Genomic DNA, 27,946 nt, shown 5'->3' with positions numbered 1-27,946 from the left:
TCTGTTGAACTCAGACTGTCATGCCGGAACTAGAGTATTTGGATAACACACAATAGGTTCAGATCCTGAGGTGATGCAGAACAGCATAATTCCACTGCAGTCAATGGTGCAACACTGATTTAAACCACCCGAGGAGTCAGGTTAATCACTCCAAAATCTCGTATATTTCAATAAGGATACTTCTGCACTGCATGTCTCCCGAAGCAGACAGACAAACACTTGCTTTGCTCAAGGCAGCATGCTAAAACTAGCAGTGTGGACAGCGTAGCACGGGCTAGCCACCCGAGTACGGACCTAGGGGTTCAGGTGGGCTTGTACTCTGGTGTCTAGCCCGGGATGTGCTGGTATTCTTAGCTTGCTAGCTCAAGCAGAACTAGTGCATGCCCGTCTATCTGGACGGGGAGGCATGCTCCCAACTGCAGCACAAACATACCTCCTAAGAGGCAAAGCCACAGCTAGTAGCTTCAGTAGACCCACATGTTAGATCACTCCTCCAGTCCTTGAACTGTATAACTGCAATTATCAGCATATGGATTTAACACCCTTCCCTACAGAAATCTAATCACTTTCTTACCTGCAATGTTTCCTTTAAACAGCCTCACAAATTGTCACTGAACTCTGGGAGAGACAAGTCAAAGCCAGCTTTTCCTTTTAACCAAAACGTTCTTTGCTCTCCTTTGCCCTGACAACAGAAAGAAGTGAAAGTGGAGTTGTACAAAGGAATCGGGGGGGGGGGGGAAGAGATGCATTGCTTGAAAGTAGAGCTGGCCCAAACTAGAAATGTCTGGATTGTGGGATAATTTGGTATTTCAGAATTTAGTTTTGTTCCAAATTTTTCAGTTTCCCCCAAACTGGAAATCTTGGGGAAAAAATTGTTTTAGAAACATCGACACGTAGCATTTTCAAAATGAAATAGGCTCCCTGGAACCATGGCCACCCCTAGGTGTTCTGTCACCCAGGACGGAAAATATTTTTGGTGTTCCCCATACTTAAAAGGTGCAATAAAAAAAACAAAAACAAAAAACAAAACAAAAAAAATCAAACCAACTCCCTCCCTGCCTCCAGGGATTTGGCACCCCCAAGTACAATGATCCAGTGCCCCTCAATATCGGTGCTCAGGGCAGATGTCCTGACTTCCCACCTCTAAGACCAGCCCTGCCTGAAACCATGACTGCTACTGACTGAAATTCCTACTGTGCTCATGAAATTGACACGAATGTCAATTTCAGTCAGCACCTGCCTGGACTGCTCTGGGGCAGGAGACCCCAGGCCTTCCAGATTCCCTGACCAGCTGGGTCGTAAGGTAGCCCACTTGGAAGCCCAGGGTCCCTGGCCCCAAGGCAGTCTGCATAGCAGAACTGACCCAGAGCCATAGACGCTGGAACTCAAACCATTTTTCTCAAATATTTCAGGTTTGAGAAATGGGTATTTTCCAATGAAACTGTTCCATCAGAAAACTTCTGGCAAGCTCTAACTGTAAGGTCTTTGGAGCAGGAACCATCTCTTGATTATACTTTGGCACAATGGCTAGCATGATGAGGCCACGGTCCCTTATTGGGGCCTCAAGGCACTCCAGCAACATAAGCAATAAAGAATAATAATATCAACATAGAGCATGACAAGGTAAAAACCATGCACAGGATCCAAGGATGTCAGATGCTGAAAGGGCTGTGGAAGCACAAAGACTTCACAGCATTGAGTCCTGTTTTTCTGGAATGCTTAATTCTAGTTTGCAAAGCACTGTCCTATGTTAGGCAGACGGTTATCATATACAAAATGATGGAAGTGTCTGATTTCAGTCACACCATAGTACTGAACACTTAGGGTGACCAGATGTTCTGATTTTATAGGGACAGTCCTGATTTTGGGGTCTTTTTCTTATATAGGCTCCTATGAGCCCCCATCCCCGTCCCAATTTTTCACATTTGCTGTCTGGTTACCCTATGAACACCTCTACATGTTTGTTGTTTTGTTTTTACACTGATGCATTAACATTAGTTCATACCCAGGAAAGCATATGTTCTGCATACATTGTACGAGTTCGAAAATTCCTCCATATGCTGTCTAGTATATTAGACCTACCTACTTGGCATGATAGGCTCCCTTCTGCACTCTTAATGTTCATACCTTTACTGTTATGGTCCCTCTTTCTTGTAGGTCATACCCACCGATGGATTGCAAGGCATTAGCAGTGGTTGCGGAGACATGGATTCGGAGAGCTACAGCAAAATAAATCTATTTACTTATTTTATAAATGTATATGACTGGCTGACTGGGGAGGATTAACCAGTTAAAGGGGCAGGATCAATCTGTTTCGAACTTAACGTTTATCTTCCTAAAGGTTGTGTTTCATTTTTGGCCCAAATCTTTCCTCCTGTTCAGAAGGGTTTATAATTAAGATTCAGGCTTTAGTCTGACTCCATTTAAAATGAAGTCACGTGACAGAAACGGTCCCCAGGGCAAAAGCATGGTATTTATTATATAAACCTCAAACTTTCTCTTTTAATATTTGGTATCGTAACGTCCATGGCTATCTAGGTCTTCACAGTTGTCACTACGCTGCACAATATGGTCATTCAGAGCTTCATGGCATCAGCAGAGAAATAAATGAGCAAGCAAAGACCTCTCCATGTAGCAGTATAGGGTCTATGATGCACAGCCATGTGTGTCTGAGGGCAGTCACAAACACACAAAACACCATGTTCATTTTACGTTCTTCAAAGATTGGACATCCCAGCTGGTTATGAAACATGAAACATTGTCACTGTGGATAGCAACGGACAGAGCCATGAACTGGGACTCCAGAGACCTGGGTTCTATTCCTGGCTCTGGCACAGGCCAGTTGAGTGAGCTTGGGCAAGTCACTTCACCTCTCTGTCCCTCACTTTCCCCCACAGTAAAATAAGGATAATGATCCTGACCTCCTTTGTAAAGCGCTCTGAGATCTGCTGATGAAAAGCGCTTTGTCAGAACTAGTTGTTGTTATCTGACAACAATGATCTCAGATGTAAGAAACCCTCAGGGTTCATCAAACTGGATTATCAGAGCATTGCATGGCAAACGTTTGACACAAAAAAATGTCAATTAACAATGGGTTAAGTGTAACACTGCCTCTGTTTGTGGTTAAAAAAAATTCCATGCAGGATGACTGCAAACTCCTCGAAAATGGTACCTACGCAAACTGGTACTTTCCATTCTTGATGCCATATTAACAGTGTCTCCAAACAGGCAGTACCGTGGCATTGTGATTCCCACCACTCCTGCAACAACAGGTCCTAAAGTACAAAAAAGAAAGCACAAACCATGAAGCTATCAAGACAGAAGGTGTTATGCAAAGCAACTCTGCCCCACACTGGGGCTCCTAACTAGGCACTGGAGAAGGAGTTTAAATGAAGGAGTGTCATTGTCTCCAAGCATGGGCATGGGCAACTCCTAAATTCTAATCCCAGTTTTGATACCAACTTCCATTCTTGACTTGCGCAACTCATGACTTATTGTCTATGTTTCTGCGAACATGGCAATAATCCCTAGCTCGTCTGACTGTTGCTGTAAAAACTAATATGCGTACAATTTCTAGCTCTGCCAGGGGCCTGCTGGGTGACCTTGGACTAATCACTTAATCTCGCTACGCATCTGCAAAATGGGGATAATAATACTGACCTCTTTTCTAAGGCTCTTTATGATCAATGGAGGGAAAAGAGCTAGGGATTATTAAAACAGCATAGAAATGCTTAGTTGTGTTATTAGAACTGAGACATGTATGAAGATCAAAACATTCAGACAATTATTTCCCAAAAGTTTGCAGTTGTCACTGAAACACCCTCAGAAAGGAACATAGATATTGTCATACTAGAGGAGATCCGTGGTCCATCTACAACAACATCCTGACTCCAACCGTACCAGATGCTTCAGAGAAAGTTTCAAAACGTTCTAATGCAGCAGGCAGTTGTGTAATAATCTGCCCATAAGGGAGATTTCTTCCTGACCTCTGTCAATTTGAGAACCTAGGCCTCCCACATCTCTGGTGACTGCCCTACACACACTGGGCTAAAAAGTTATAGGGGACGTGGCCTCCTCTTCCATTTTTGCAGATGAAACTTTTTCACACATTTGCGTCAAATTTTTGAATAAGTTTCATGTTGTCTGAAACTGCATTTTTCAGCAAATAAACTATTCATCCGAAAAATTTTGCCCAGCTGTAGAAATTAGATCACATTCACTCCAATGGCAGGTAACGTTATAGTTTTAGGCCAGTATTTGTGAGATGACCTTGGATACATGCATTATCTTTTCAGGAAGAGTCCGACCACTGAAATGCACGTCTAAATGATCTTGCTGGTATATGCTGCACTGAGCTTCTGTCAGCGTAGACGCCAAGCTGTGCCGGTATTACTTGGATAGGAAATGGAAAGCACCAGCTGAGAATGGAGGTGTCATTCCTTAGATGGGTACTAAAGCAGAAGCCCAACATGACTACAGTATAATCGTTGTACAGTGCTATGTAAACATTTTACATTTACACAGTGATTTACAAACACAGGAAAGAGCACTGTACGCACTTCTGAATGTCTGATATTAACGTTCTACACCTTTAGAGAACCTTTCAACCAAGGATCTCCAAGCGCTTAAAAATAGAAACTAATTAATCTCCCCCGCACCCCGTGAGGATACTGAATGTTAATATTGCCAGCTTGCTGATGGGGAAACTGAGGGTACAGAGCAGTTCCGTAAGTAGCCACGGTCAGACAGCAAATCACGGCCGAGGTATAAAGAGAATCCAGAATTTCTAACTCCTTATCTCATGCGGTAACTGCTCAATATGTGCTACAGTGAATTAAGGATGAACCCCATACCCATACCCAAGATTAAAACTAACATTTGGCCACCAGTTCTCTAGTCTTTACTCAGGCAAAAATCCAAATTAAGGTGGGGAGGGGAATTTTGGCTGAATCGAGGGGAATTTTGGCTGAATTAGTACCGGAGAATAAGCCCCCTTAAAAAACACTCTCCAGTCTCATCTTAGCCTGATGCTTGACTCATCCTGAGGTGAATTACGAATTCATGCAAACATGTGAATTATCTACTTGTGGCTCAATTTGTATAGACCAAGAACAAATCTCAGTATCGGAAGCAGATGAGACTCATGCTACTTACCTGTGTTAATGCCAATCCGCAGCTTCAGCTTCTCATTGGGCATGTGCCCTATCTTGAAATGGATCATTGCACTAAGGAAGTGCAAAGACATTGTAGCAATTTCCTCAACGTGCTTCATTCCATTGGGGATGGGAAGGCCACTGGCAACCATGTAGGCATCTCCAATTGTTTCAACCTGTAGCAAGGAAAACAAAGCACTTAGGCAGCACGTTATGTGTCTGGGGCACAGGGCAAATAATAGCCAATATTAGAGACAGTGCAAACTAGTGAACTAAGCTTAAAACCGGGAGTTAAGATCTTCTACATTCTAGTCATGTTTCTGCCACTGACTGCACTCAACCATCAACAACTGGAACAGCAGCAAGTCAGTGATATTACTGGTTTTGGATGCAAGTGACTACAGAGAGGGGGCCTGACTCTGTAAGTGCTCTCTCTCCAGGAAACTTCCCTTGATTTTGATGGAAGTTCTGCAAACACACTGCTTGCAGCACTGGGCCCAGCAACTGTGCTGCCTGAGAAGTGGCATGTCTCACCTTGTATACGTCGTACGTTTTAATGATGTTATCGAACAGGCTGTACAGGTCATTCAGGAGATTAACCACATGCAGGGGGTTGCTGAGAGAACACAAACTGGTGAACCCAACAATATCTGAGAAGAAGATGGTCACGGAATCAAAACTCTCAGGCTCCACGGATTTCCCAGCAATGAGCTGCTCTCTGACGAAGCTGGGACAGGAGGAGAAAGTAATCATTTCCTTCATGTTTGTTTGCTTGCTCGCTCTCTCCCTCCACCTCAGAATAAATCCATTTGGCCTTAACGTCCTGCGTGTTTGGGAAATACACCAAATGGCCTATTTAAAGCACTTTGAAGGCTGCCTTAAAGATCCCCAAACCAGATTCAATCTGGATTTACACCAGCTTCCACTTTGGCAAAAGGTCCCCAAAATAAAGCATCTACTGGAGGGGAAGAGGGTGCAACAGAGAAAAGTGGCCACTTGCCAGAGAGGTGTGGGAGAGTGAAGGTCAGTGGAGCAAAAAGAAGTTGACGGCATTAAATGCATTTTAAAATGATGCTGCCTAGCATGGATTCAGGCTATACCTACAAAATATTTGTCAAGGATTAAGGAAGCTGGCACGCTGAGACCACAACTTCTGTTGAACAGTTCAGTCTGATTGTTTCCTTCTGCTCCTCATGTTTGGTGTACCCAGCAGTAGTCCTTTGTCTTAGACTGTCAGCAATTTGGGGGAACAGTCTTTTTTTTTTTTTATGTTTGTACAGCACCTAGCACAATGGGCTCCTGGTCCCTGACTGGAGCTTCTAGGCTCTATCACAATATAACGAATAATACTAATTAATTGCTTAATTACCATTCATTAGTTAGAACCCAAGGCTACAATGCACAAGTTTTTCAATAGAATGAGACCTTTTGTCCAAAGCTGTTGAGCATGTGATTGCCACATTCAGCTTCAGGAGACACTGTACTACCAGTGGTTCAGTGACTCCAGTACTTTGCAAAGCATTCCAAGACGCACTGAGTAGGAAAGGCTCTGTCTTGCACCAAATTCTATTGTCGACAAACTTATGAAAATACAAAAGCAGTTTGATTACCTGGGCAACATTGCTGACAAAAGTGTATCCGTCTTTTTCTTCTCTGCCACCAGCTGGGCTGTCCTTTCTTCCACCACATCCTCCAAGTGATTGGCATACTTTTCCAGTTTGTTTACCATGTTATCCAAGATGCTGATGTGGCTAATTGAATTGTTCAAACAAATATTGCTTTTAATTTACATAATAGCACTAAGTAATACAAAATATTGATGCTCTAGATGCTAGAGGGGATCTTTGATGGAAATGGATTCCACTTCCATTTCCATCAAAGATCCCCTCTAGCATCTAGAGTCCATGGGGGAGAAATGACTTCTGATACTTGGCTACTCCCCACTATGGGCCTTTCATCAGATCTCATCATTTAACTTGGATAAGAGCAATCCATGGAGACTATACAACCTGCAGATAGTATTAGTACTGACCCAATGCCCCCGCATAGTCTTTGGGAGCACTGTGCTGCCAGAAGGGACAACCTCAAACCAAAGTCCCTTACAAGACTCAAAGTGGTAGCCTGGCATCCCGGCCACATTCTGCTGTGGACAATTACATACTGACTACTTAAAAATATGATCAATTTAAATATATTTTTGTCCGATTGGTTTTTTACATACTTATTACTGGTAACACTTAAGACACTGTAAGTGAAAAAGATTAGAGCATAAAATGCCTGTTTTTTTCAGTCTACTTTGGCAGTACTCTGCCTATCATTAGTTTCATGATTCCTCCTGTATAGCCCACAGTTTCCACCCTGTGGGTCTTTCACTCAAGAGAGGAAAGAAAAACATTTCACCATTAGGAAAAACGTCATTGCAAAAATGCAAACATTGACAGGGAGGAGCTACAGTACTTGGAAATAAATTTAAACTCTCTTCTAAAAACTGACTAGATTTCAAGTTAACTACATCCATTTAACCCCCCACCCCACCCCTCAACTGTGGTTTCAGGTGGACATTATTCATACCATCACAGAAATGTAGGACTGGAAGGGCTTTGAGAGATCATCTAGACCAGCCCTTTGTGATGAGAAATGACCAAGTAATCTAAACCGTCCCTGACAGGTGTTTGTCCAACTTCCTGTGACAGGATTCCAAAGCCTCTCTTGGAAGCCTATGCCAGATCTTTATTATCCTTATAGTCAGAAAGGTGAGATATTGGGAAAATCTAACTCTTTATCTTCCTGTTCTAAACTATCCTGCAGTGGTGCTGTGGGCTGTTAAACAGCTGCTACATCCTATCTCTGATGCAGCTGCATTTCAGCAGTGTGTGAGTAATCCATACATAATGGATGCCATCTATAAAACACTTTGGGAGCATGCTGGATGAAAAGCACAATGTATATCTGGTATCATTCTCAGACAGGTAAGAGAGACTCACCCTTCGGGGGTTGCATCTCTTAACTCTCTCTTCACAGAGGAGAACATTGGCCTTCTCCCTGGATCTTCATCCCAACAAGTTCTAAGCATTGCAATGATCCTTTCATTGCATTTCTCTGTTGACAGGGATGGCCGCAGTGGGACAGGCACAGTTGGGTCCCTGAGATGGTTTATTATCTCTGTATTTAGCAAATGTGATCAATCAGGATTTGAGTCTATTCATTATTTTAATATCCCTAACTTTGGAGCAAATTGTCCTAGTCCTTAATGCAGAAGTCAGAGGAGGAGGAAAAACAGCATGCATGGAGCTTCCTTTTCTCTTATGCACCTAACATAATGGTCAGAGCAAATCAGTCTTTCACCTGGACGAGCTTAGGGTCTGCTTCTTCTATGCAACCCATGCAGCTGGCCAGTTTCAAAGAAGGAAGCCTTTCGTACCATCCCCCAGGTGCAGTGTTCACATGCCCTGGAGCGCTGGGGGAAATTGTTCCTCCAAAGCTACAGGCTAAATCTGTCTCTATAGATGAATGCTTTCTCCACTCAGAGACAGGGATTTCAGAGTAACTAGGTACATGCCGTATTACTGCAGGCTGCTGAGTAGCTCCAGCATGTGAATGGTGTGGTGTTTTCATTGGTACTATGTTCAGCTGAGCAATTACTATACTTCACTTTGCTGTGATGCATTTAATTTGCACATAAAGTCAGATAAAAAGGAGCATAGAGCCCTATTATCTGAACAGAATAGACAGCGTGGAATTTATTCAGATCAATAGAAGGTCAAACAAGAGAGAGAGGTTTTCCTATGAGCAATGCACCTCAAGGAGATACTATCTGTGGACTATAGGAGTTTGTGGGAGAAGACAACTGCTGCTGGATTTGAAGCAACACTAAACATAAAGCCACAGTTGTTGTTGTTTTTCTTATAAAGTGGGAAGCAATGAGAAATAGTGACAGGAAATCAGTACAGGGTTAGGAAACCAGCATGGAGCACTTGCTCGGATTAAGTTCTAAATTCTTATGATTTATTAGGTAAAATTGCAAAATCATTTAAAATATATAGACAGTTAAGCCTGTGTGACTTTCCAAAGACCAAAGGTGTCTATCCTTAGCAAGCAGATAGTTAAGTGACACAATTATCTGCCTATACTCATTCATAATGTTCAGTGTACAAAAAGTCTTTTGCTTCCAAAGGGTGCATCTACTCTGCAAATTAAAGGTGTGTTCCTAACTCAGAGCAGCTAACCCGCTCTGGCTAATCTGGGTTAAACTAACACGGAAGAGATGGCAGTGCAGGTTAAAGCCTGTACAGGAGTCTGGGGTTGAACTACCTGCTAACCTGAATTAGCTGTGTCTTCACTGCTATTTTAACCGCAGTTAGCTAACATGGGTCACAGCAAATCTGAATTTTAAAACACATTTTATTTGCAGTGAAGACATGCTACATTTAGGGTAACTCCAGGATACAAAAAGGTGCTCACAGAGGGAAGATCATCTGGAAATGTGAGGAACAAATTCTACCTTCTGCTTCCTTGTTCAGGTCTTGGAACGGACCATCCTCATTGTTATAAATCAGCTCCCTCATTATTATAGCAAAACTGTAGACATCCCCCTTTTGAGTCCCATGGAATGGAAATTCCCCCATCCTGAGCAGTTCTGGAGCTGTCCAATAGAGATCTACAAGGCAAAATAGGAAACAGCAAAGAAGTCTGTGCTCCAGCTGGGTCAAACTCATCATTGGCAAAGAAGAGGCTAGACAGCCTTTTAAAATCCTAATCACGCTATGGGATGGTTTGTGCTTTTATAGTGCCATCCAACTGAGGATTTCTCTGCTGCTTACAGGCACTCATTCATCCACACAACACCACTGCCTGGTAGCCAGCAGCAAGGGCACTCCTTCCTCCCCACCCCAGAAGTGGCAGTAAGATCCCCTTTGGGAGAATAGAGATAAAAAGCAGAGTGGCCTCCCAGCAGCTGGGAGGGGTAGGCCCACATGTGGAGTCGTCTGTCAGGGTCACAGTGTGCATAAATGAAGCAGACCTAGCTCCCTTGTGCTAGAACAGGGTCTCCCAGTTCAGCCAAGGAGGGGAGAACAGCACCTGTAGCCATAAAGAGCCAGGCTGTCTGGAAGCAGGGGGGACAGGAGCAGCAGGAAGTTCCCTGGGAAAGGCTGCCAGAGCCCCCCAGGAGGCAAGGCAGTGGGAACACACTGGGAAGTGGGGGGCTCCAGGGAGAAAGCCGGGGAGGTGGAGCTCTGTTAAAAGAGCACAGAAGGATCTTGCCACAGGCCCTGGAGCCCCGCAGTCTGAGTAAGGCAAAGGTGGAAATCCCCTGGGAGCTGTAGCCCAGAGTGGGCTGAAGAACTGTTTTGGGATTTGTTAGCCTACATCTGTGAAATAAAACTGTGCCTCGAAAGATATTAGAGGGTGGTATTGGCATGACTCCTCACAGCTGTGGCCCTTGGAATAAGCACCCTATTCGGATGCATGGGGCTGTTAACACATCTCAGAGCGATTGTTTCAACCACCTGGAGACTCTGGCAGACTTCACTACATCAGTTGCATTTGAGTCACATTTTCAAGCTTTTCTTTGCAACTATAAAGGCTAGAATTGGGTTGGTTTTTTTTTCTTTTCTTTTTTTATAAATAAAGGCAGCGATTTTCCTGTAATCAAATGATTCCAGAAGCTGGGGCTCTAGGCACAGGTCTAGAAGAACATAAGAACGGCCATACCGTGTCAGACCAAAGATTTGTATCCTGCCCAGTATCCTGTCTTCTGTCAGTGGCCAATGCCAGGTGCCCAGAGGGAATGAATAGAACAGGGCCTCATCAAGTGATCTATCCCCTGTCACCCATTCCCAGCTTCTGGCAAACAGAGGCTAGGGATACCATGCCCATCCATCCTGTCTAATAGCCATTGATGGACCTATCCTCCATGAATTTGTCTGGTTCTTTTGCGAACCCTGTTATAGTCTTGGGCTTCACAACATCCTCTGGCAAGGAGTTCCATAGGTTGACCATGCGTTGTGTGAAGAAATACTTCCTTTTGTTTGTTTTAAACCTGCTGCCTATTAATTATCCCTAGTTTTCATGTTATGAGGTGTAAAACAACACTTCCTTATTTACTTTCTCCACACCAGTTATGATTTTATAGACCTCAATCATATCCCACCTTAGTTGTCTTTTTTTCCAAGCTGAAGAGTCCCAATCTAATTAATCTCTCCTCATACAGAAGCCGTTCCATACCCCTAATAATTTTTGTTGCCCTTTTCTGAACCTTTTCCAATTCCAATATATCTTTTTCTTTTTTTTTTTTTTTTTGAGATGGGGTGACCACATCTGCACGCAGTATTCAAGATGTGGGCATACCATGGTTTTATATAGAGGCAATATGATATTTTCTGTCTTATCTATCCCTTTCTTAATGGTTCCCAACATTCTGTTAGCTTTTTTGACTGCCACTGCATATTGAGTGGATGTTTTCAGAGAACTATGCACAATGACTCCAAAATCTCTTTCTTGAATGGTAACAGATAATTTAGACCCCATCTTTTTATATGTATAGTTGGGATTATGTTTTCCAGTGTCCATTACTTTGCGTTTATCAACATTGACAAATGTCTGTAGCATTTATGCCTTAATTCATCCCCAGCTACAGACCAAGAATTATTCACCAAAATTATTCAACAAACATTTTCAAACAACAAATAAATTGGAGAAAATCATAAGCTGCTCAGAGACAATTATTGAGCAAAATAGAGACAAAAACTGATCATATGCATTATTTGCTGCTATTTCCTCATCCATATGCAGCATTACTGGAATAAAAAAAACCCTCTGTAATTTCCAAAAGCTGTGTTCCAATCACCAATATTCAAAGAGGTGTTGTAGATAAAATCCGTGTGAAGACCATTATGAAGAAAAGCATCCGCTAGAGGAATCCACGAATCGTTGTTTTGTTGCATCTCTCGTGCTTGTAATTCTTGTATAATCCTCTTACCTGCATAGTTGGTATTTTTCTCAGTAATTACTCTGTATTTCGTTCCATACTTAAACTCCCATAGCCCAAATCCACACAGTTTCACTTGCATGCGACTATCCACCAAACAGTTAGTAGGTTTCAGATTTCCATGGGAGTTCAATGGGCTTCTGTGAAGAAACAACATCCCCTACAAAAACAGGAACAGGGTGACTATAGAATGGTGGCTACAGAAGCACCAGGCAGAATAAAATACCACCAATGGAATGGCGGGATCTAGTTTTGGCTGTCAATGCAACAAACAGCAAGTGTAACCAGCTCTTGGCTCAGCTGGTTCTCATCAGAAACACCATCCCTAAATCTCATTGTATCTATGCAAGTCTTTTTTCCATTACATTGTCCAAGCTATCTGTAGCAATGGTCTGCTTTGGTCAAACCCATCCAGAAACCTACTAGTTATGCCCATACTTCGTCTGGAGAGCCACTTTCTCCTATCACTGCTGCTATTGTCCTCATTCCCTCCATTCACCTAGGGCATCTGGTCTTACGTTAGGCCCCAATCCTGGATATTATTTCCATATGGACAAATCCCTTTGCCCACATGGAATCTCTGACCTGTCTACCTAGAGAGCTTGGGTACTTAATATGGTCCCTGTGACAGACTGACAATATCATGCAATACCCTGGACAAACCTGATGGAATGAAGATAAACTTTCCTGAATTAAGTTAAACCTTATGGAGTTTTGTTTGATACTTTTGGGGCCCATTGTATTAAAAATGCAACGGTGTTACTGTGGAATTGTTTGTAACTCCTCTAGGGGATGATACTAGAGATATGTAGTTCCTCTGGTTATTGAAACCATCTGGTGGGGTCCACCTATATTAGTTCAAACTGGATCCTTCAGGGGCCAACAGACAAAGAAAAGATTTTTGGTTAAGTAGCCTGTTTTCAGACAGGCTCAGGACACCATTTCTGATCCAGCAAATAGACAGGACCCCTGCTCTAAGAAGAGCCCCAATTCTTAGAGAAGGATTGGAGGAACTTAACTTGCTAAGGGCTCAGCCCCAAAAGAATGCATGCTTGTTCTGAGCTGAAGCTGTGATGAGCTTGGTACCGCAAGGAAACCCCTTAGGCACAGAGGTGCTGGAACGAGGGGCGTTGTCGCACCCCCTGGCTGGAAGTGGTTTCCAACATATACCATAATTTGGTTCAATGGCTCTCAGCACCCCCACTATCAAAATTGTTCCAGCCCCCCTGCTTGGACGGAGTAGTGAAGGACTGTCCTTACCAGAGCCCATGTTAGGGCTGGGGTGATCTCTGGTAACCTGGTTAGCATGTGTGTAGGGTCTCGTATTGATTTTAATATGTTTTCTCTGTAATACTTTTTGCCTTGAGGCTCAAACAGGCTTACTTAGAAAGAGCTGTGTAGTAACATATAACTGTAGGCATTCGTACTGCTAACTGTCTCTGAAGACAAAGCAAGCAGGCCTGCTTGGGCAGTCTGTCTCTGCTGGGAATAATATTGTATAGTCATGGGACTGTGCAGGCTGGAAATACCCCAGTCAGGCAAGAGTGAGACTCCTCTCTCCGACCAAGAGAGGTCATGGGCATGGGAGCTGGAAACCTGACAGTGGGTGCCCTTGCTGGACCACTGAAGAGAAATACAGGTGCGGTTGCTCTGAAATGTGACACTCCCCATCACAACAGTATGTGAGCACCTCACATTTTTTATCGTATTTATCCTAACACCCTTGTGAGGTAAAGAAGTACTATTATCCCTATATGGATGGGGCACTGAGAAACAGAGACTTAATGCCTAAATACCTGTAAAAATCTGGGCCTGTGGCACTCAGCATTGCAATGCCCAGCTGGTTTAGGAACCTGTCTTGTTTTCAAAGGGGGTTAGGTGCTTAGAGCCTAAATACCATTGTAGGACTCTTAAGTGCCTAAATCACTTTTGAAAACAAGACAGATTCCTAATCAGTTAGATATTGTGACACTAAGCACCACAACACCTTTAAAAATCTAGGTCTAGGTGTCTTGCCCAAGATCATATAAGAGAGTCTGTGACAGAGATAGGAAATGAACCTGTCTCTCCTACCTCCCAGACTTATGCCCTAATCATTGGACCAAAACTTTAGATTACAAATTCTTCAGGGAAGGCACTTATTCCTACTGTGTGTTTGTATAGTACCTAATACAATGGAGCCCCAATCCAGAGAGGCCTTTTTACACTGCTGTCACACAAACAAATCATTTTATTTAGCACTTTTCATTCATTCCTTATTGAAGAAGAAAATTCATGACTAGAATGGTGTGGCCTATTCCTTTGGATGTGGCAGCATAGCCATACTCCTTCCTGCCCGCCTTGGGATCATGAGCACCCCAGCAAGGGGACAGTTCCCTCACTTCCACAAACCAGACAAAGGAATGTAGCTAAATATTTGCCAGGGCCAGGTGAATAAAGCCAGCTTACAAAATGGCTACGTGAGTCATGGGCCACGCACTACAGGTCTTCAAGTAAATGACCAACAAGCATCCGAAAAAGAAGCAACCTTCTGTATCATTTGGTAATCTTTCCCCCTTTCTCCTCACTCCCATCTTGTGTCTTAATAACACACACAAACCAGAATCAGACTTTAACAACAAAATCAGAATGGTAAGAGCTGCAACTCAACATTGAATTCCCTCCCACCCCGCCCCTCATTTAGTAGCATCTATAAATTTTCAAGCAAGAATTTTTACTTTTGGAAAACAATTCTGTACAAATGAGAAGAGAAACATGTTAAAATAATGGTTTTGTGTATTATTTATTACTATTGTTCATATTGCAGTACTGTCTAGAAGCCTCAACCAGATTAGGCTTCCTTTGTGCTCAGTGTTGTACATAGTGAATACATAAGACCGGCCATATTGGGTCAGACCAAAGGTCCATCTAGCCCGGTATCCTGTCTTCTGACAGCGGCCAGTGCCAGGTGTCCCAGAGGGAATGAACAGAACAGGTAATTATCAAGTGATCCATTCCATCACCCATTCCCAGCTTCTGGCAAACAGAGGCTAGGGACACCATCCCTGTCCATCCTGGCTAGTAACCATTGATGTACCTATCCTCCATGAACTTATCTAGTTCTTTTTGAATGGCTGGTCCAGTCCTGAAGAGCTTACAACGTCAAACAATTTTCTCAAAACTTTAAAACTTTTTATGTTTTATTTTTAACTGTCTCCCCCCCCCCTTTTTTTTCCCCTATGTGTAATAAATGTTTAATTTGGGGTTTGTTTAATGGTGTAAGCATAGGTCACTGCAACAGAACTCCCAAATTAATAAAATAAATACACGCAATAAAATAAGGAAAGGAGTACTTGTGGCACCTTAGAGACCATGCCCGGTATGCATCCGATGAAGTGAGCTGTAGCTCACGAAAGCTCATGCTCAAATAAATTGGTTAGTCTCCAAGGTGCCACAAGTACTCCTTTTCTTTTTGCGAATACAGACTAACACGGCTGTTACTCTGAAATAAAATAAGGGCAATTTGCAATTACAACTTCCTCAACCCTCTATCAAATGCAAACCCAGCACTTCCATCTGGCTCCAACGGGATAGTGATTATTCTCATTTTTGTCTCTGACATGTTCAAAGTCCAGAGCAATAAGCATTTCTAGGCTCCATAACTTTTTTAATAAGGTTTTCTATTAGAAAACAACTCAATGTCATACTCACATTGACTATATCATAGGCAAAAGAGCATTTGAATATCCAATCCAATTCAATATCAGAGTTCCTTAAAATGTCCTGAAAAACAAAAACGTTCAAAATGACATTGGACTGAATCTCATCAGATGGAGATGCAGTGAGCACATGGAACTGAACTATTTGCTCTGTGAACGTTTATTGGAAACGAAAACTTATTTCCTAATACATGTGTACGGGTCTCCAAACCAGCAGTTGCTGAGTCTGTACATATCACTATTGGGCAAGTGGTAATTACAAACTTGATTCAATATTTACATACAAATTCTGTAGAGATTTATTACACAATAAGCTGAGTAAATAAGATGTTTTTTGGTAAATAAGATGTCCTAATACTCACTGCCTCTGTGGCGTAATGTCTCTGGTTTTTTATTTTCTCCAGGGTGCTATTCTGCTTCTCATACCTGGTATTCACAAAATGGTTGCACATAAGAAAGAACTGAGCACTAAAGCAATGAAGACTCATAGGAGTAGGAAGGGACACATGCACTTGAAGTCGTAGCTATTAGATGCCAATAAAGTCCTGATATCAACAGAGCAAGAGTAGGCAGCAAAAAGAGCTAACAAACAAAAAGGAGGAAAAATCAGTCCTTGCTGACCTGGCAAGAGCTCAGAACAGCTCCTTTGCAAGCTCTCTTACAAGTCAACCCGAAGGCTATTGATGTAAATGATGCTGGTATTCTCACCTTCAGGCTTCCTTTCTTGCAGTACTCTGTAATAATACAGATATTTGGAATTTCAGTGCATATACCAAAGACGGCCACCAGATTCTCATGCCTCAACTCGCGCATCTGAAAGCAAAGAGGCCTTGTTAAACACATTTGTTTACATTACAGCCCCACCCCCAAGCTGTTCCTTAGCCATTGTTTATTACAAGAATCCTACAAGTTAGAAATGAAAAGGTCATTAGCTCATCCTTGTCCAAGCCTGGCTAGTTTAGGAATGTCTCTGCAATATATTTTCTATTCCTGAGACTAGTCTTGCTTCAGATGATTCAAGCATTTGAGCTTCCACCATTTCTGGGAGTCTATTCCAGCCCCCAGGAGTCTATTCTAGCCTGATAGATCACCACTATTAGGACAATGCCCATTATTTCAGCTTAATATCTTCCTCACAGCCCCTGAAAATACTCCATTGGACCACCCTAGACAATTCCTCTCCCTTCTTAATGTTTATACCTTTAAGATGGAGAAGGCAGTTATTTCCCTGATTTATCTTCACAGTATAAATATTTAGTTCTTTGCGGCCAGATTCTGACACTCTTACCCACATTGAATAGAACCTTGAACCATGATTAGACCCGTTGAAATCAATAGGATTACTTCTGGAGCAAGATTAACACTCAACATGAGAAAAGGTATCACAATCTGGCCCAGGATCTCTCCTAAAAAGTCAGTCCCTCCTGTCAGTCAGCTAAGTCCTATTTGTTATTGCTCTTCTCCAGCTTGTCAATATCTTTTTAATGTAAAGGTGTGCAAAACCAAAATGCATGACACTGATGAAGCCTAAGTAGAATCCAATCTTCTCCCAGATTCAATACCAACAAAATACTGCAGGCTCTGGATGTGAATTTCAACTTGCTAAAGATAGCGGACCAGTTGCCCGATTCAACAGTACCTACAGTATGTTTGTAACATAATTTGCATTTCATTTCAGTCGGGCGTAGGAGGATCATGTTGAGGTTGAACCTTACCATCTGAACTTCATGAAGGACTGACTGTTTCCGAATCCAGGCATCTATTTGGTTATCTATATACCTGAGTGCAACAAGAGTTCCCTGAAACGAATATTCAGAAAGGTGGAATCCAACATACAGTACTTTAACACAGAAACTGTTTGGAAGAGATCTGCACAAAAAGGTTATGAAGGGACCTTTGAGAAAACATAGCATGTGCTTAGAAGTTTAGAACTCCCATATGTTAAAATGGTTAAAAGTATCCTTCCCTGTACAGACACGCAGCCATAAGAGATGACCAATATGAGCTTCACTGTACAAGGTACTGGATTACTAACTTGCCCAATGACAGACAAAGTTGAAATTGCCTGTTAAATCAAATTTTAAGGGTTCTGAAGGGAAAGATGCCAAATTTATATTGGGAAGCCAGCTGACTGTAACAAAGCATGGTAGTCAAGTGAAGACCCTGTGCTAACAGTCAAATTAACAATGGTTGTCACAGACGATACAGTCCAGAAGTGATTTTAATTTAGGTTCTCTTATATAACGTGCTGCACAATTATGTTAATCGATATAGCATATATTTTCAGAACAATTTTCTGCAGATGACATAATGTACTCATGTAGGAATTACCAAGAACTGCAATGCTGTCATAGGAAAAATACTATATTATATAGCCAGTAAGTTAAGACTGATAAGATACGTCATGCTTTTTGGAAGGCCAATTATACTACCCAAAAACTCTGACTCCATTTCTGTCAGAATTTCATATAGGACATTTCTGCAATCTGCCATTTTTGGCAAAGCAGAGTTGGACATTTATCAGCAACCTTAGTAAATTAGCACCATCAGTTTCACAGTCCTACCTGTGAATCCTGAGAACTACTGTGGCTTTTATTCTTTTGCCAACTTGTGCCCTATTTACCTGTAGAGAGCACCCAAAGCCGCACAAAGGAAACCGAAAAGGACACAGTTAACATAACAGAGCAGAAAGTACACCCACTGAAGCTCACCTAATCTCCCTTTGTAGTCGTACCTGGTAAAGACCTATTGTGGTATAAAATACGTCTTTCTCCTGCTTGTCCTTCAGCCCAGACCGCCAATTGCTTGAAAATATCAAACTGGACACAACACTTTCTTGTCCTTGAGACACTGGTGTGCTTGTTTCTGATAGCTCAAAACGATCCTTTAGGAGAAAACACAAGAGACGTGATACTGTTAAAAATTCATAAATAACCTAGGTAAATTTTGACAAACCTAAGACTTGCCGATATTGACAAAGACAAACTGATGAGGAAGAACCCCAGTAATGGGTTTTCCTACAGTGCCTACCATAAACGATAAAGACAAAACACAGGTAATGAAAAGCAAGTTGCCATCCAAACCTGATGTAGAAGGAAATCACATATGCTTGGGCTTCACTCCTATACAGAGGACCAGCACAAAGTATAGGACCCACATAAATAGAAATGGGCACAAAAATTTCATGAGAAAGCGTGTGGTTTTTTCACACACAAAAATGCAGACTTGGGTTGATCAACACAATTCACAAATTCAGATCAATTTTGGCTAATTGTTCCAGTCGAAAAAAAATTCTGAAATGTCAAAACAGGTTCAGTTTGGGAATTTCTGAAACGAAACCTTTTGACTTTTCGTTTTGGAAAATGTTTCATTTTGGTATTTCCCTCCATTTTACTTTTAATAAAACCATGAAAACATTTTTAAAAATGATTTTTTTTTTACTTTTTCAGTTCTCTGAAAAAAATTGAAAACAATCATTTCCAATTAACCTGAAATGAATTTTTTAAATTTTTCGGTTCAGCCACTGAACTGAAAAAATCGGTGTTCAGAAAGCTCTATATTTAAAGCCTGCGGGTTATATCCACCCTCAGGGTTGACATAGGACTAATATGAGCCCTCTCCAAACTATTCTCAACTAAGGTGTAAGTAGAACTGTTGGTGCTGAATATGCCTTGTGCTGCTCCTCTGGATAGCCGTGAATTTCACCCATTAGTGAGTAACATGCTGAGAAAATGTTTTAGAAATCATTGGGAAAAAGTGTTCCTGACCTAACACTGCCAGGCAAGGATCAACGACTAGTCAGATCAACGCAGTATAAGGACCCAGTCCTGTGCTGAGCATCTACTACTACAAAGGAATCACTCCAGATCCCATCATTGTGACCACAGGCATGGTTTGACCCATTAACTCCTTAGGCCCTGATACTGCAAATTACTCAGGTGAATGCCTAACTTCAGGCACAAGGCCTATTGATTTAAATAAGACTGCTTAAGAGCTTAAAGTAAGGACATGCTTATGTACTTTGCTGTAAGTAAATTTCTACAACTTCATGATAAAAGCATGGTTAATTGTTAACATGATCACAAACTTATGGATTCCTTCTCGCTTAGAGTATAATTTATAACTAGTGTGATCCCTGGTATTTCAAGGTCTTGCTTTACCTTATGATCTTGAAGCATACTAATATCATTGTAGTTTATTTTCCACCAGATGTCATCCATTTGCTTTTGCAGCTTCCTTTCATGGATCTTTAAAAACACCATTATGCTGGCAGCTCCTGAGGCTGTTAACAACAGGACGACAATCAGAACGGTCACTGGTGTACCTGTTAAAGACATGATACAGATCATCCCCAGCTATATGGAGGTGGAGAAAAATCTTGATGGCACAACCAAACTGGTGATTTTTTTTCCAGGAGTGAGTGGTCACCTTGCTTCATATTGATATCATATGCTTGGTTGATCCTTGGCTCCAATCCAGGGGCTTTGCACCACTCAGGCAGCATAAAACAGCTGGAACACCAGTTTAATTGGCTCCTAGTGGAGAATCCAGTGGAATAATGCCCTCCTAACATTTCCTACATAGCCACCCTCCTTCTGACTTTCAGAGATGCGGATTACTCACTGCTCATACTGGATTCAACTGGAGATGTCGGTGCGCACCACCTGTGACAATCAACCCTAAGTGTCACTAGTTGTGAACCCACCAATGATTAGCAGACACCTTTGAAAATATTAGCCTAAATGTTCAAAGAATGCTTAAATATGGATGTAGTACTGACACCTAAATAATAGCCTGATTGCCAGAAGTCCTGAGCACACAGTAGCTCTACTTATTTAAGCGCATAAATATGGATTTAGGTATGTAAATTTAAGTATCCATTTTTGAAAATCTTGGCCTTAAGTCTTAGGCTCTCTTTGCCTCAATTTCCCTATAAAATGAGGGTGGTATACTGCAGACACACTCACAACGTTTCTCCTTTTCTGAGGTATCATGAAATTTCATTAATCAATGTTTGCAAAAAGCTTCTTTGATCTTTAAATGAAAGATGGTAAATAGCAGCAAAGTATTTCCTTTGTCTCTTTCCCCTTCCCATGTGTCCAAGAGCGCTGATCTCATGAAGTATGACCATACTCACTTATAACTGAAGTTTCACACTGTTCATTATAAAACCCACAGTACGGTCTGTCTTTGGGAGGAAAGCCAGCCAGCCAGCTGATGTAGGCAATTTCCATGGTTGGGCTATAGATGGAGATAGATAAATGTAAGTGCCCATTTCTACTGCCTGTCCTCCTTTCCTAAAGTTATTTTCCAGTGGGGAACACAAAACTGGCATCATTTCTAAAAGCTCATAAATACTAGAGCTGATTGGAAAATGTAATCCCCACCCCACCATAAATTTCTACCAGGAAAAAAAAAAATCCTTTTGAAATGTTTTGATCAAAAATTTCTGATTTTCTGCAGGGTTTTTTTAACACTTCCTTAACATTTCCCAACCTTTGTCTGTTAGAAAACTGTCAAAGTGTTGAAAATACTTTCAGCGCATAACAGTGCCCCTTATACTTTGTTGCTCTTATTCAGCTGCCAAAGGTTGGAAAAAAGGCAGAAAGTGTGTGCGTGGGGCGGGGCGGGGCGGTGCAACTACCAGTGAAATGAAAATTTAAAAAAAACCAAAATATTTTGTAAAAATTAAAAATTTTCATTGAAACCCTTTTTTCCAATGGGAAAGTGTTTCAGTGGAAATTATCCACCTGCCTGTAATCAATACCCTTTAAAAGAAAAAAACTTGCTAATTATCAACATGTGCCAATCTCGAACCTGCTAACGGACTCTCAGATACATTCAGTTAAGGTTGGCAATTGATTGCCTTTCAGCAGAGCCATTACTTTCAGGTGATACTGTCTGCTTGTGTAAGACATTTTCATGTTGACAAAGTGTGCCCTAATAGAAAAGGCAAGTGGAAACAAAGATGCATGTAACTTATGTGTGTGACCTGTATTACAGAAAAGAGGCCACTTTCATATGAGTTCAATATCAGAGCATATGCTGGTCATATACAATAAGACTAAAACACAAAACATATTCTACTTATATAAGGCTATCTCATTTGCTCTAACTAAGCTCTGCGAAGTTATATCTGCAGCAGTTCCAAGAACAGGGATTCTCAAACTGGGGGTTGTGACCCTTCAGGGGATCACAAGGTTATTACATGGGGGGTGTCAAGGTTCCTTCCCCACTCTGAACGCTAGGGTACAGATGTGGGGACCTGCATGAAAAACCTCCTAAGCTTATCTTTACCAGCTTAGGTCAAAACTTCCCCAAGGTACAAAATATTCCACCCTTTGTCCTTGGATTGGCCACTACCACCACCAAACAAATACTGGTTACTGGGGAAGAGCTGTTTGGAAACGTCTTTCCCCCCAAAATACTTCCCAAAACCTTGCACCCCACTTCCTGGACAAGGTTTGGTAAAAAGCCTCACCAATTTGCCTAGGTGACTACAGACCCAGACCCTTGGATCTTAAGAACAATGAACAATCCTCCCAACACTTGCACCCCCCCTTTCCTGGGAAATGTTGGATAAAAAGCCTCACCAATTTGCATAGGTGACCACAGATACAAACCCTTGGATCTGAGAACAATGAAAAAGCATTCAGTTTTCTTACAAGAAGACTTTTAATAGAAATAGAAGTAAATAGAAGTAAAGAAATCACCTCTGTAAAATCAGGATGGTAGATACCTTACAGGGTAATTAGATTCAAAACATAGAGAACCCCTTTAGGCAAAAACTTAAGTTACAAAAAAGATACACAGACAGAAATAGTTATTCTATTCAGCACAATTCTTTTCTCAGCCATTTAAAGAAATCATAATCTAACACGTACCTAACTAGATTACTTACTAAAAGTTCTAAGACTCCATTCCTGGTCTATCCCCAGCAGAAACAGCATATAGACAGACAGAGACCCTTTGTTTCTCTCCCTCCTCCCAGCTTTTGAAAGTATCTTGTCTCCTCATTGGTCATTTTGGTCAGATGCCAGCGAGGTTACCTTTAGCTTCTTAACCCTTTACAGGTGAGAGGAGCTTTCCCCTGGCCAGGAGGGATTTCAAAGGGGTTTACCCTTCCCTTTATATTTATGACAGGGGGTCATGAGCTGTTAGCTTCCACCCCCAAACCGCACTTTGCCTCCAGCATTTGTAATAGTGTTAAATACAAAAAAAGTGTTTTTAATTTATGGGGGGGGGGGTTGCACTCATAGGTTTGCTGTGTGAAAGGGGTCACCAATACAAAAGTTTGAGAAACACTGTCCTAGAAGAATTAACTCTGTAAGGCAGTACTCTCAGAAAATCTTGTGTTAGCATCAGCCATTGGGCAGACATGTTCACAACCAGTGAATTTCACCCCCCGTGGAGAGGATCTGACAAGGCCTATGTAACACATAAGCCCAATATTAAGCAATATTCAAGGACTTGTGCTTGCACTCTGAACTGGGGTGACTTTTATCACCCATAAGCTACTTTCAATATTGTAGTTTCACTTAAAAATATGACCCGCAGTACCTGATTGTTTTTCTCTCGACATCATAATTAAGAACAGGAACAAACTGGGATGAATTCCCAGCTTTCTGCAGACCATATACAGAGTAATCCATCCACCTCTCACCTGATTCATCGATATACACCAGGCCAGTAACCCCTAGAAAGATAAAAGAGTACATAGCATACTCACTCAACACTGCTGGGCTTTTTCTGGTTCACGGTTAATTCCATGTTCCTTCTTTAGCACTAGTAGCTAACAGGCTGGAGCTGACATCCAGTGAAGCACAAACCAGGCACCCTCCAAGTGAGCTTGCCTGAACCATAGCATAGCCCTAAGGAGGAGGTCTGTGGGGCCCTGGAACCAAAGGGAAGAAGTGTAGGAGTTCAAGAACCTGGGGACTGGTGGCTGGAGAAGCCTGCTGGAATTGCAGTACTGCCCCATGAAGGAGGACTATGGAACCCTTTAAACCAAGGGGGAAGGAGTTGTCAGTTCAGGAGCAGGGCAGGACTTGTCTCTGGAAAGTCCTTCTGTGAGAAAGCCTTTCCAGAGAAGCCAGGGGCTGCAATGAGACTGGTAGAGTTGCCCAGCTCAGAGGGAACTGGAGGGGAACCAGGAACCTGATTTGCAACAAGAGTGAACTGGAGCTGAAGTTGTCCAGTGCCCAAGTAAGCTTCAAGGACCCATTTTCAATAGAAGACAACACCCTGCTAACTATGGAGCTTGTCAATATTTTTCAAAGTTAAAAATTTCAAAGCAATTTTGGAAACAAACAGTTTATAAAGACAAGAAACAGTTCCAGCTAAAGCAGCTCTGGGTTTGTAGTGCCCACCTACACCCCTTCCTTACTCTCTTGGTATATAAACCCCAACACAATAATGCTTTGTTACCATTTCTGCAAAAAGGGGAACATGGGAAGTACACCTTGGCCAGCACTAAAACTCTTTGTTTATTTGTTTGTTTGTTTGTTTGTTTGTTTGTTTGTTTTTAAATGACAGATGTGGGGGTTGCTAAGAGCTGGTGTTTTGCTAAGGCATAAAAAGAAAAATGAATGGTTACAAGCAAGCCACCATTTTAGCAAAAATAAAGTAGGATAATATTTCTAGTTCTCTGGATTGAGTTCTTCTGGATTTACACTCCAATAACTGAGAGCAGAATCCAACCTTACATACCTTTGAAAAACTTCTACAATTCATCAGTATTTAAAAAAAAAATTTTTTTTAAAAGGATTAATTTGAATTAAAATGTTACTTTGCACACTGCCCAGAGCAAATCAAGAATATCTTCTCTCTAAGACAATAGGAAGTATGCTAACTCATGAGAGGCTTAGTTTAAGTCAGTTACATGTGATTGACAAAATCTCCACATCAGCAGCTTACCATACAAACGGGTTTTGTTGTAGCCTTTCAAAGTGTTGACAAGTGCTCGTCCATCTCCGATATCTTTCCCTTCTTTTAACATTTCCCTGATGGACAGGGCATAAAGCAGGACTGCATCATGCAGGTAGGCAGAGTAAGAACTCACCTGAAAAGTGCAAAATGGAAAAGCAATGTTTCAGCTTCAGAGATAAAGGACTTAGACAGAAGGGCCTTCTCCCGAGAGAATGAGTATAGGGTTTGCTTACAAAATTTCCATATAAACGTTATAGCACTGATACTAAACCTTGGGACAAAGTCAACAGTGAATTTCTGAGCCAAATTCAGCCCTGGAGTAAGCAGGTGCAATTTTCCATTGACTGCAATTGGAGCTGTGTCTACATACATATGAATTTGATCCTCTGTATAGAAAAGCAACCAGGATCACTGTCCAGATAGGGTGGCATGAGAGTGAAAGAAAACCTCTATAAAAATGGTTCAAGTCACCCTTCTACTTAACTGGCAATATCATCACCACCCACTGAAAATCAATAAATGGGTGACCCACATATGTTTCTGATCTCAGGCCACCTCATCCAAGTAAGTACTCCTGGTGGAATCCACAGAACTCCACATACAAGTTGCACAAGAGGGAGATGGCCCTTGGTATGACCTGAACCCAGTGGCCGCACGTGCAGCAATTAGAGAGGACCATATCAAACCTCTTCTTCTGAAGAAAGTGAGCTGTAAAATGGCTGTCCCTTCAGTTTTTCATGGACCTGCTTCAGAAAATCTGAATACATAGTGTATCCTCCATAAGGGCTGAGGGAAATCAGAAACACTGGCTGGTAGGCTTCAAGCACACTGCTGTTCTTCTCGCTGCTTAATGCCTCTTTCCAAAAATTGTCCTGAAAGAGAAAGATGAGGGTACAGTAAGTGGCTTAAAGTGATGGTGCTCTTAGTTCAAAGTGCAGTTATTGAGCTTGGGCTTGAACTGTGATCTGCTAGCACAAACTGTGGTGCAGAGTCAGGGCCATCGTTACCGTACGTTGGTTGATAAAGTTTTCTTGCTACAACATGTTCAGTGTCAATTCTCTGCTGGTGACAGGTTCCAGATAGACAAAAACAAGTGCTAATAAACCAACTTGGAGCAATACTCGCCAGGTTGCCACTGACCTCCAACTGCTGCAAAACGAAGAACACAAATTTCCCATTCAACAGCCCTAGATGTTTGGCCTCCAGCATAATAGACCTGGCATCTGAAGAGCTGCAGATTAAAACAATAACTGCAAGAGAAAAAGGTGTGTTTAGTTATTTGCTCCCCATCCATCCACCAAATTAAAAAAAAAATGGACAAGACAATCAGAGCTGCCAATCAACACTGGGATGATTTTTAAAAAGAAGAGTTAAATTACATGGCTCATGATTACACATTGATCATATTTATTGCTTTAACCAGCATGGACCAATGTTAATCAAAACTCTTTGTCATGGTCTTGTGTAAATGAAACATGCATGGCTCACTGAGGCTTTCAGTGGTAGCTAGAAAGCAAGGAACGAGGATCCTACACACTTTACCCACTACTTACTCATGTGAGTAGTCCCATTGAAGTCAATGTGATTTGTCATGTGAGAAAGGGTAACTGTTATGAATAAGAGTTGCCAGGGTCATAGGCGTCTCTGTGCTTCACAGTAGAGAGGTAGAAATATCTGTAGTAATTTACTCCAGGGAAAAAAAGCAAATCTACGGGGAAGCTCAAAACACACTGAGTGGTACATTCCCATCAACAGACGCATGGCAGCAACCAAAGACAGCCAGGAAACCTCTGCAGACGTAGGTCACCGGCAAGTGGCAACTTGAGATAGTCAATACATTTCCTCACACAAAGTGTTTTTTGGGTATGTTTGGGTATTTTTGTCAAGGGGGGTTTCAATAAAAAAAAATTTAAAATTGTGGAAAAAATTATCACAGACTTTTTTTTTTATTTGCACTATTTTAAAACAAAAATCCCTGAGAAGAAAAAAAAGAGCAATTTTTTTGTTCTGAAATTCTGGATTCCTGCCTCCACCACTACCCCCTCTCCCACCGTGACTTTCTGACCTTTAACTAACTTGTGTCAGTTGGAAAACAGTAACGAAATGTTCTCTCTGGCAGTAAAAGAAAGTAACAATTTCACTTCTAAGTGGTAACTGTAATAGTGTTACTTTTAAACATGAAAAGTTATTCCCCCCCACCAAGCAACTCTCCCATAATTTCTTACTGTTTCCCAGTTGGAAAAAAGTGTAAAACAGCAAGAAAGTGAATGTTGGGGGAACCCTTACTCACAAAAACAGAATTTCCCAAGAGGGAAATTTCAAAAATATATTGTTCTTGTGCACATATTTTGCATGCAGGGGTTGGGGGGTCAGATTTCCAGCCACTCTAGCAAGGATATGTGTAGAAGTCCAGCAAGCAGATGCTACATAAGGAATACTCCCCATGTAAGAATATATACTTTCCAGATGGAGTTATTTGTATCACTGTGGTGCCCAATGGAAACAAACAGGTTGGGGTCAGATTACACTAACCCTTATAGTTCCATTGCATGCAAACATTTGCTAATGCTGATAGCCATCTACAACCTGAGTCCTACATATACACACAGATCACATCCCACTGTTGTCGGTGGGACTGGATGTTCGAGAGAAGCTCGGGGGCCTGACAATTCGAGCATCACACAAAGAGTCCTTTTCTCCTGAGTAGGTGAAAGTCAGCAGGTTGGGGCATGCGCCCTCCACAGGTTTCCTGTTTCCCTTCACATTGCTGACCCTCATGTCAATGAGTTGTCTGACCACAACCCCAATTCCTCCCGCTCTTTATGATGTACACATTATCTCTTCCCCCTCTGCACTGATTTGTATTGGCATGGCCCTAAACAGTCAGATGCACCTCTGTAACGGATCAGAGGAATTCTGCTCCTCTTCTGATCCTTTGCTCTTCAGAACAGTTCCTCTGACTTATGCTACGTATCTCCTATGCAGCTCAAAAAGGGGCAGTCGATTCTAGTCTGCCTTGTATTCTTCTCTTCTGAAGTGCTAACTTTGGTGTCATAGAATGGCACTTGTAGAAGGGATTTAGGTCACAGCCTATTGTATTGTCAGTTTCACATTTGGATATTTTCTATGTAGTAAGAGCAAAGTACTAATCTTCAGTAAGGAGAGCAAAATCCATAGGC

At 41.8% G+C, this 27,946-nt stretch overlaps 1 protein-coding gene across 1 annotated transcript in view; it reads right to left on the bottom strand.

Annotated features, from left to right (window-relative positions):
- Positions 1 to 598: 598 nt before the first annotated feature.
- LOC140915217 (guanylate cyclase 2G) overlaps positions 599 to 27,946 on the bottom strand; it is a 44,861-nt gene continuing 17,513 nt past the window's right edge. Inside the window, exons 3-21 of the mRNA XM_073354790.2 lie at positions 25,908 to 26,017; positions 25,454 to 25,639; positions 24,756 to 24,900; positions 23,400 to 23,535; positions 20,977 to 21,080; positions 20,000 to 20,163; positions 18,574 to 18,723; positions 17,555 to 17,638; positions 16,548 to 16,652; positions 15,832 to 15,903; positions 12,133 to 12,301; positions 9,655 to 9,810; positions 8,138 to 8,315; positions 6,764 to 6,904; positions 5,688 to 5,880; positions 5,155 to 5,329; positions 3,177 to 3,275; positions 2,128 to 2,219; positions 599 to 682 (exon numbers count right to left, since the gene is read on the bottom strand). Coding sequence (XP_073210891.2) covers positions 599 to 682; positions 2,128 to 2,219; positions 3,177 to 3,275; positions 5,155 to 5,329; positions 5,688 to 5,880; positions 6,764 to 6,904; positions 8,138 to 8,315; positions 9,655 to 9,810; positions 12,133 to 12,301; positions 15,832 to 15,903; positions 16,548 to 16,652; positions 17,555 to 17,638; positions 18,574 to 18,723; positions 20,000 to 20,163; positions 20,977 to 21,080; positions 23,400 to 23,535; positions 24,756 to 24,900; positions 25,454 to 25,639; positions 25,908 to 26,017 — 2,543 coding nt within the window. The remainder of the gene's footprint in view (positions 683 to 2,127; positions 2,220 to 3,176; positions 3,276 to 5,154; positions 5,330 to 5,687; positions 5,881 to 6,763; positions 6,905 to 8,137; positions 8,316 to 9,654; positions 9,811 to 12,132; positions 12,302 to 15,831; positions 15,904 to 16,547; positions 16,653 to 17,554; positions 17,639 to 18,573; positions 18,724 to 19,999; positions 20,164 to 20,976; positions 21,081 to 23,399; positions 23,536 to 24,755; positions 24,901 to 25,453; positions 25,640 to 25,907; positions 26,018 to 27,946) is intronic.

The sequence above is a fragment of the Lepidochelys kempii genome, chromosome 7 (genome assembly GCF_965140285.1).
Source record: "Lepidochelys kempii isolate rLepKem1 chromosome 7, rLepKem1.hap1, whole genome shotgun sequence".
NCBI classification, from domain to species: domain Eukaryota; kingdom Metazoa; phylum Chordata; order Testudines; family Cheloniidae; genus Lepidochelys; species Lepidochelys kempii.
This window is presented reverse-complemented; position numbering and strand designations above follow the sequence as displayed.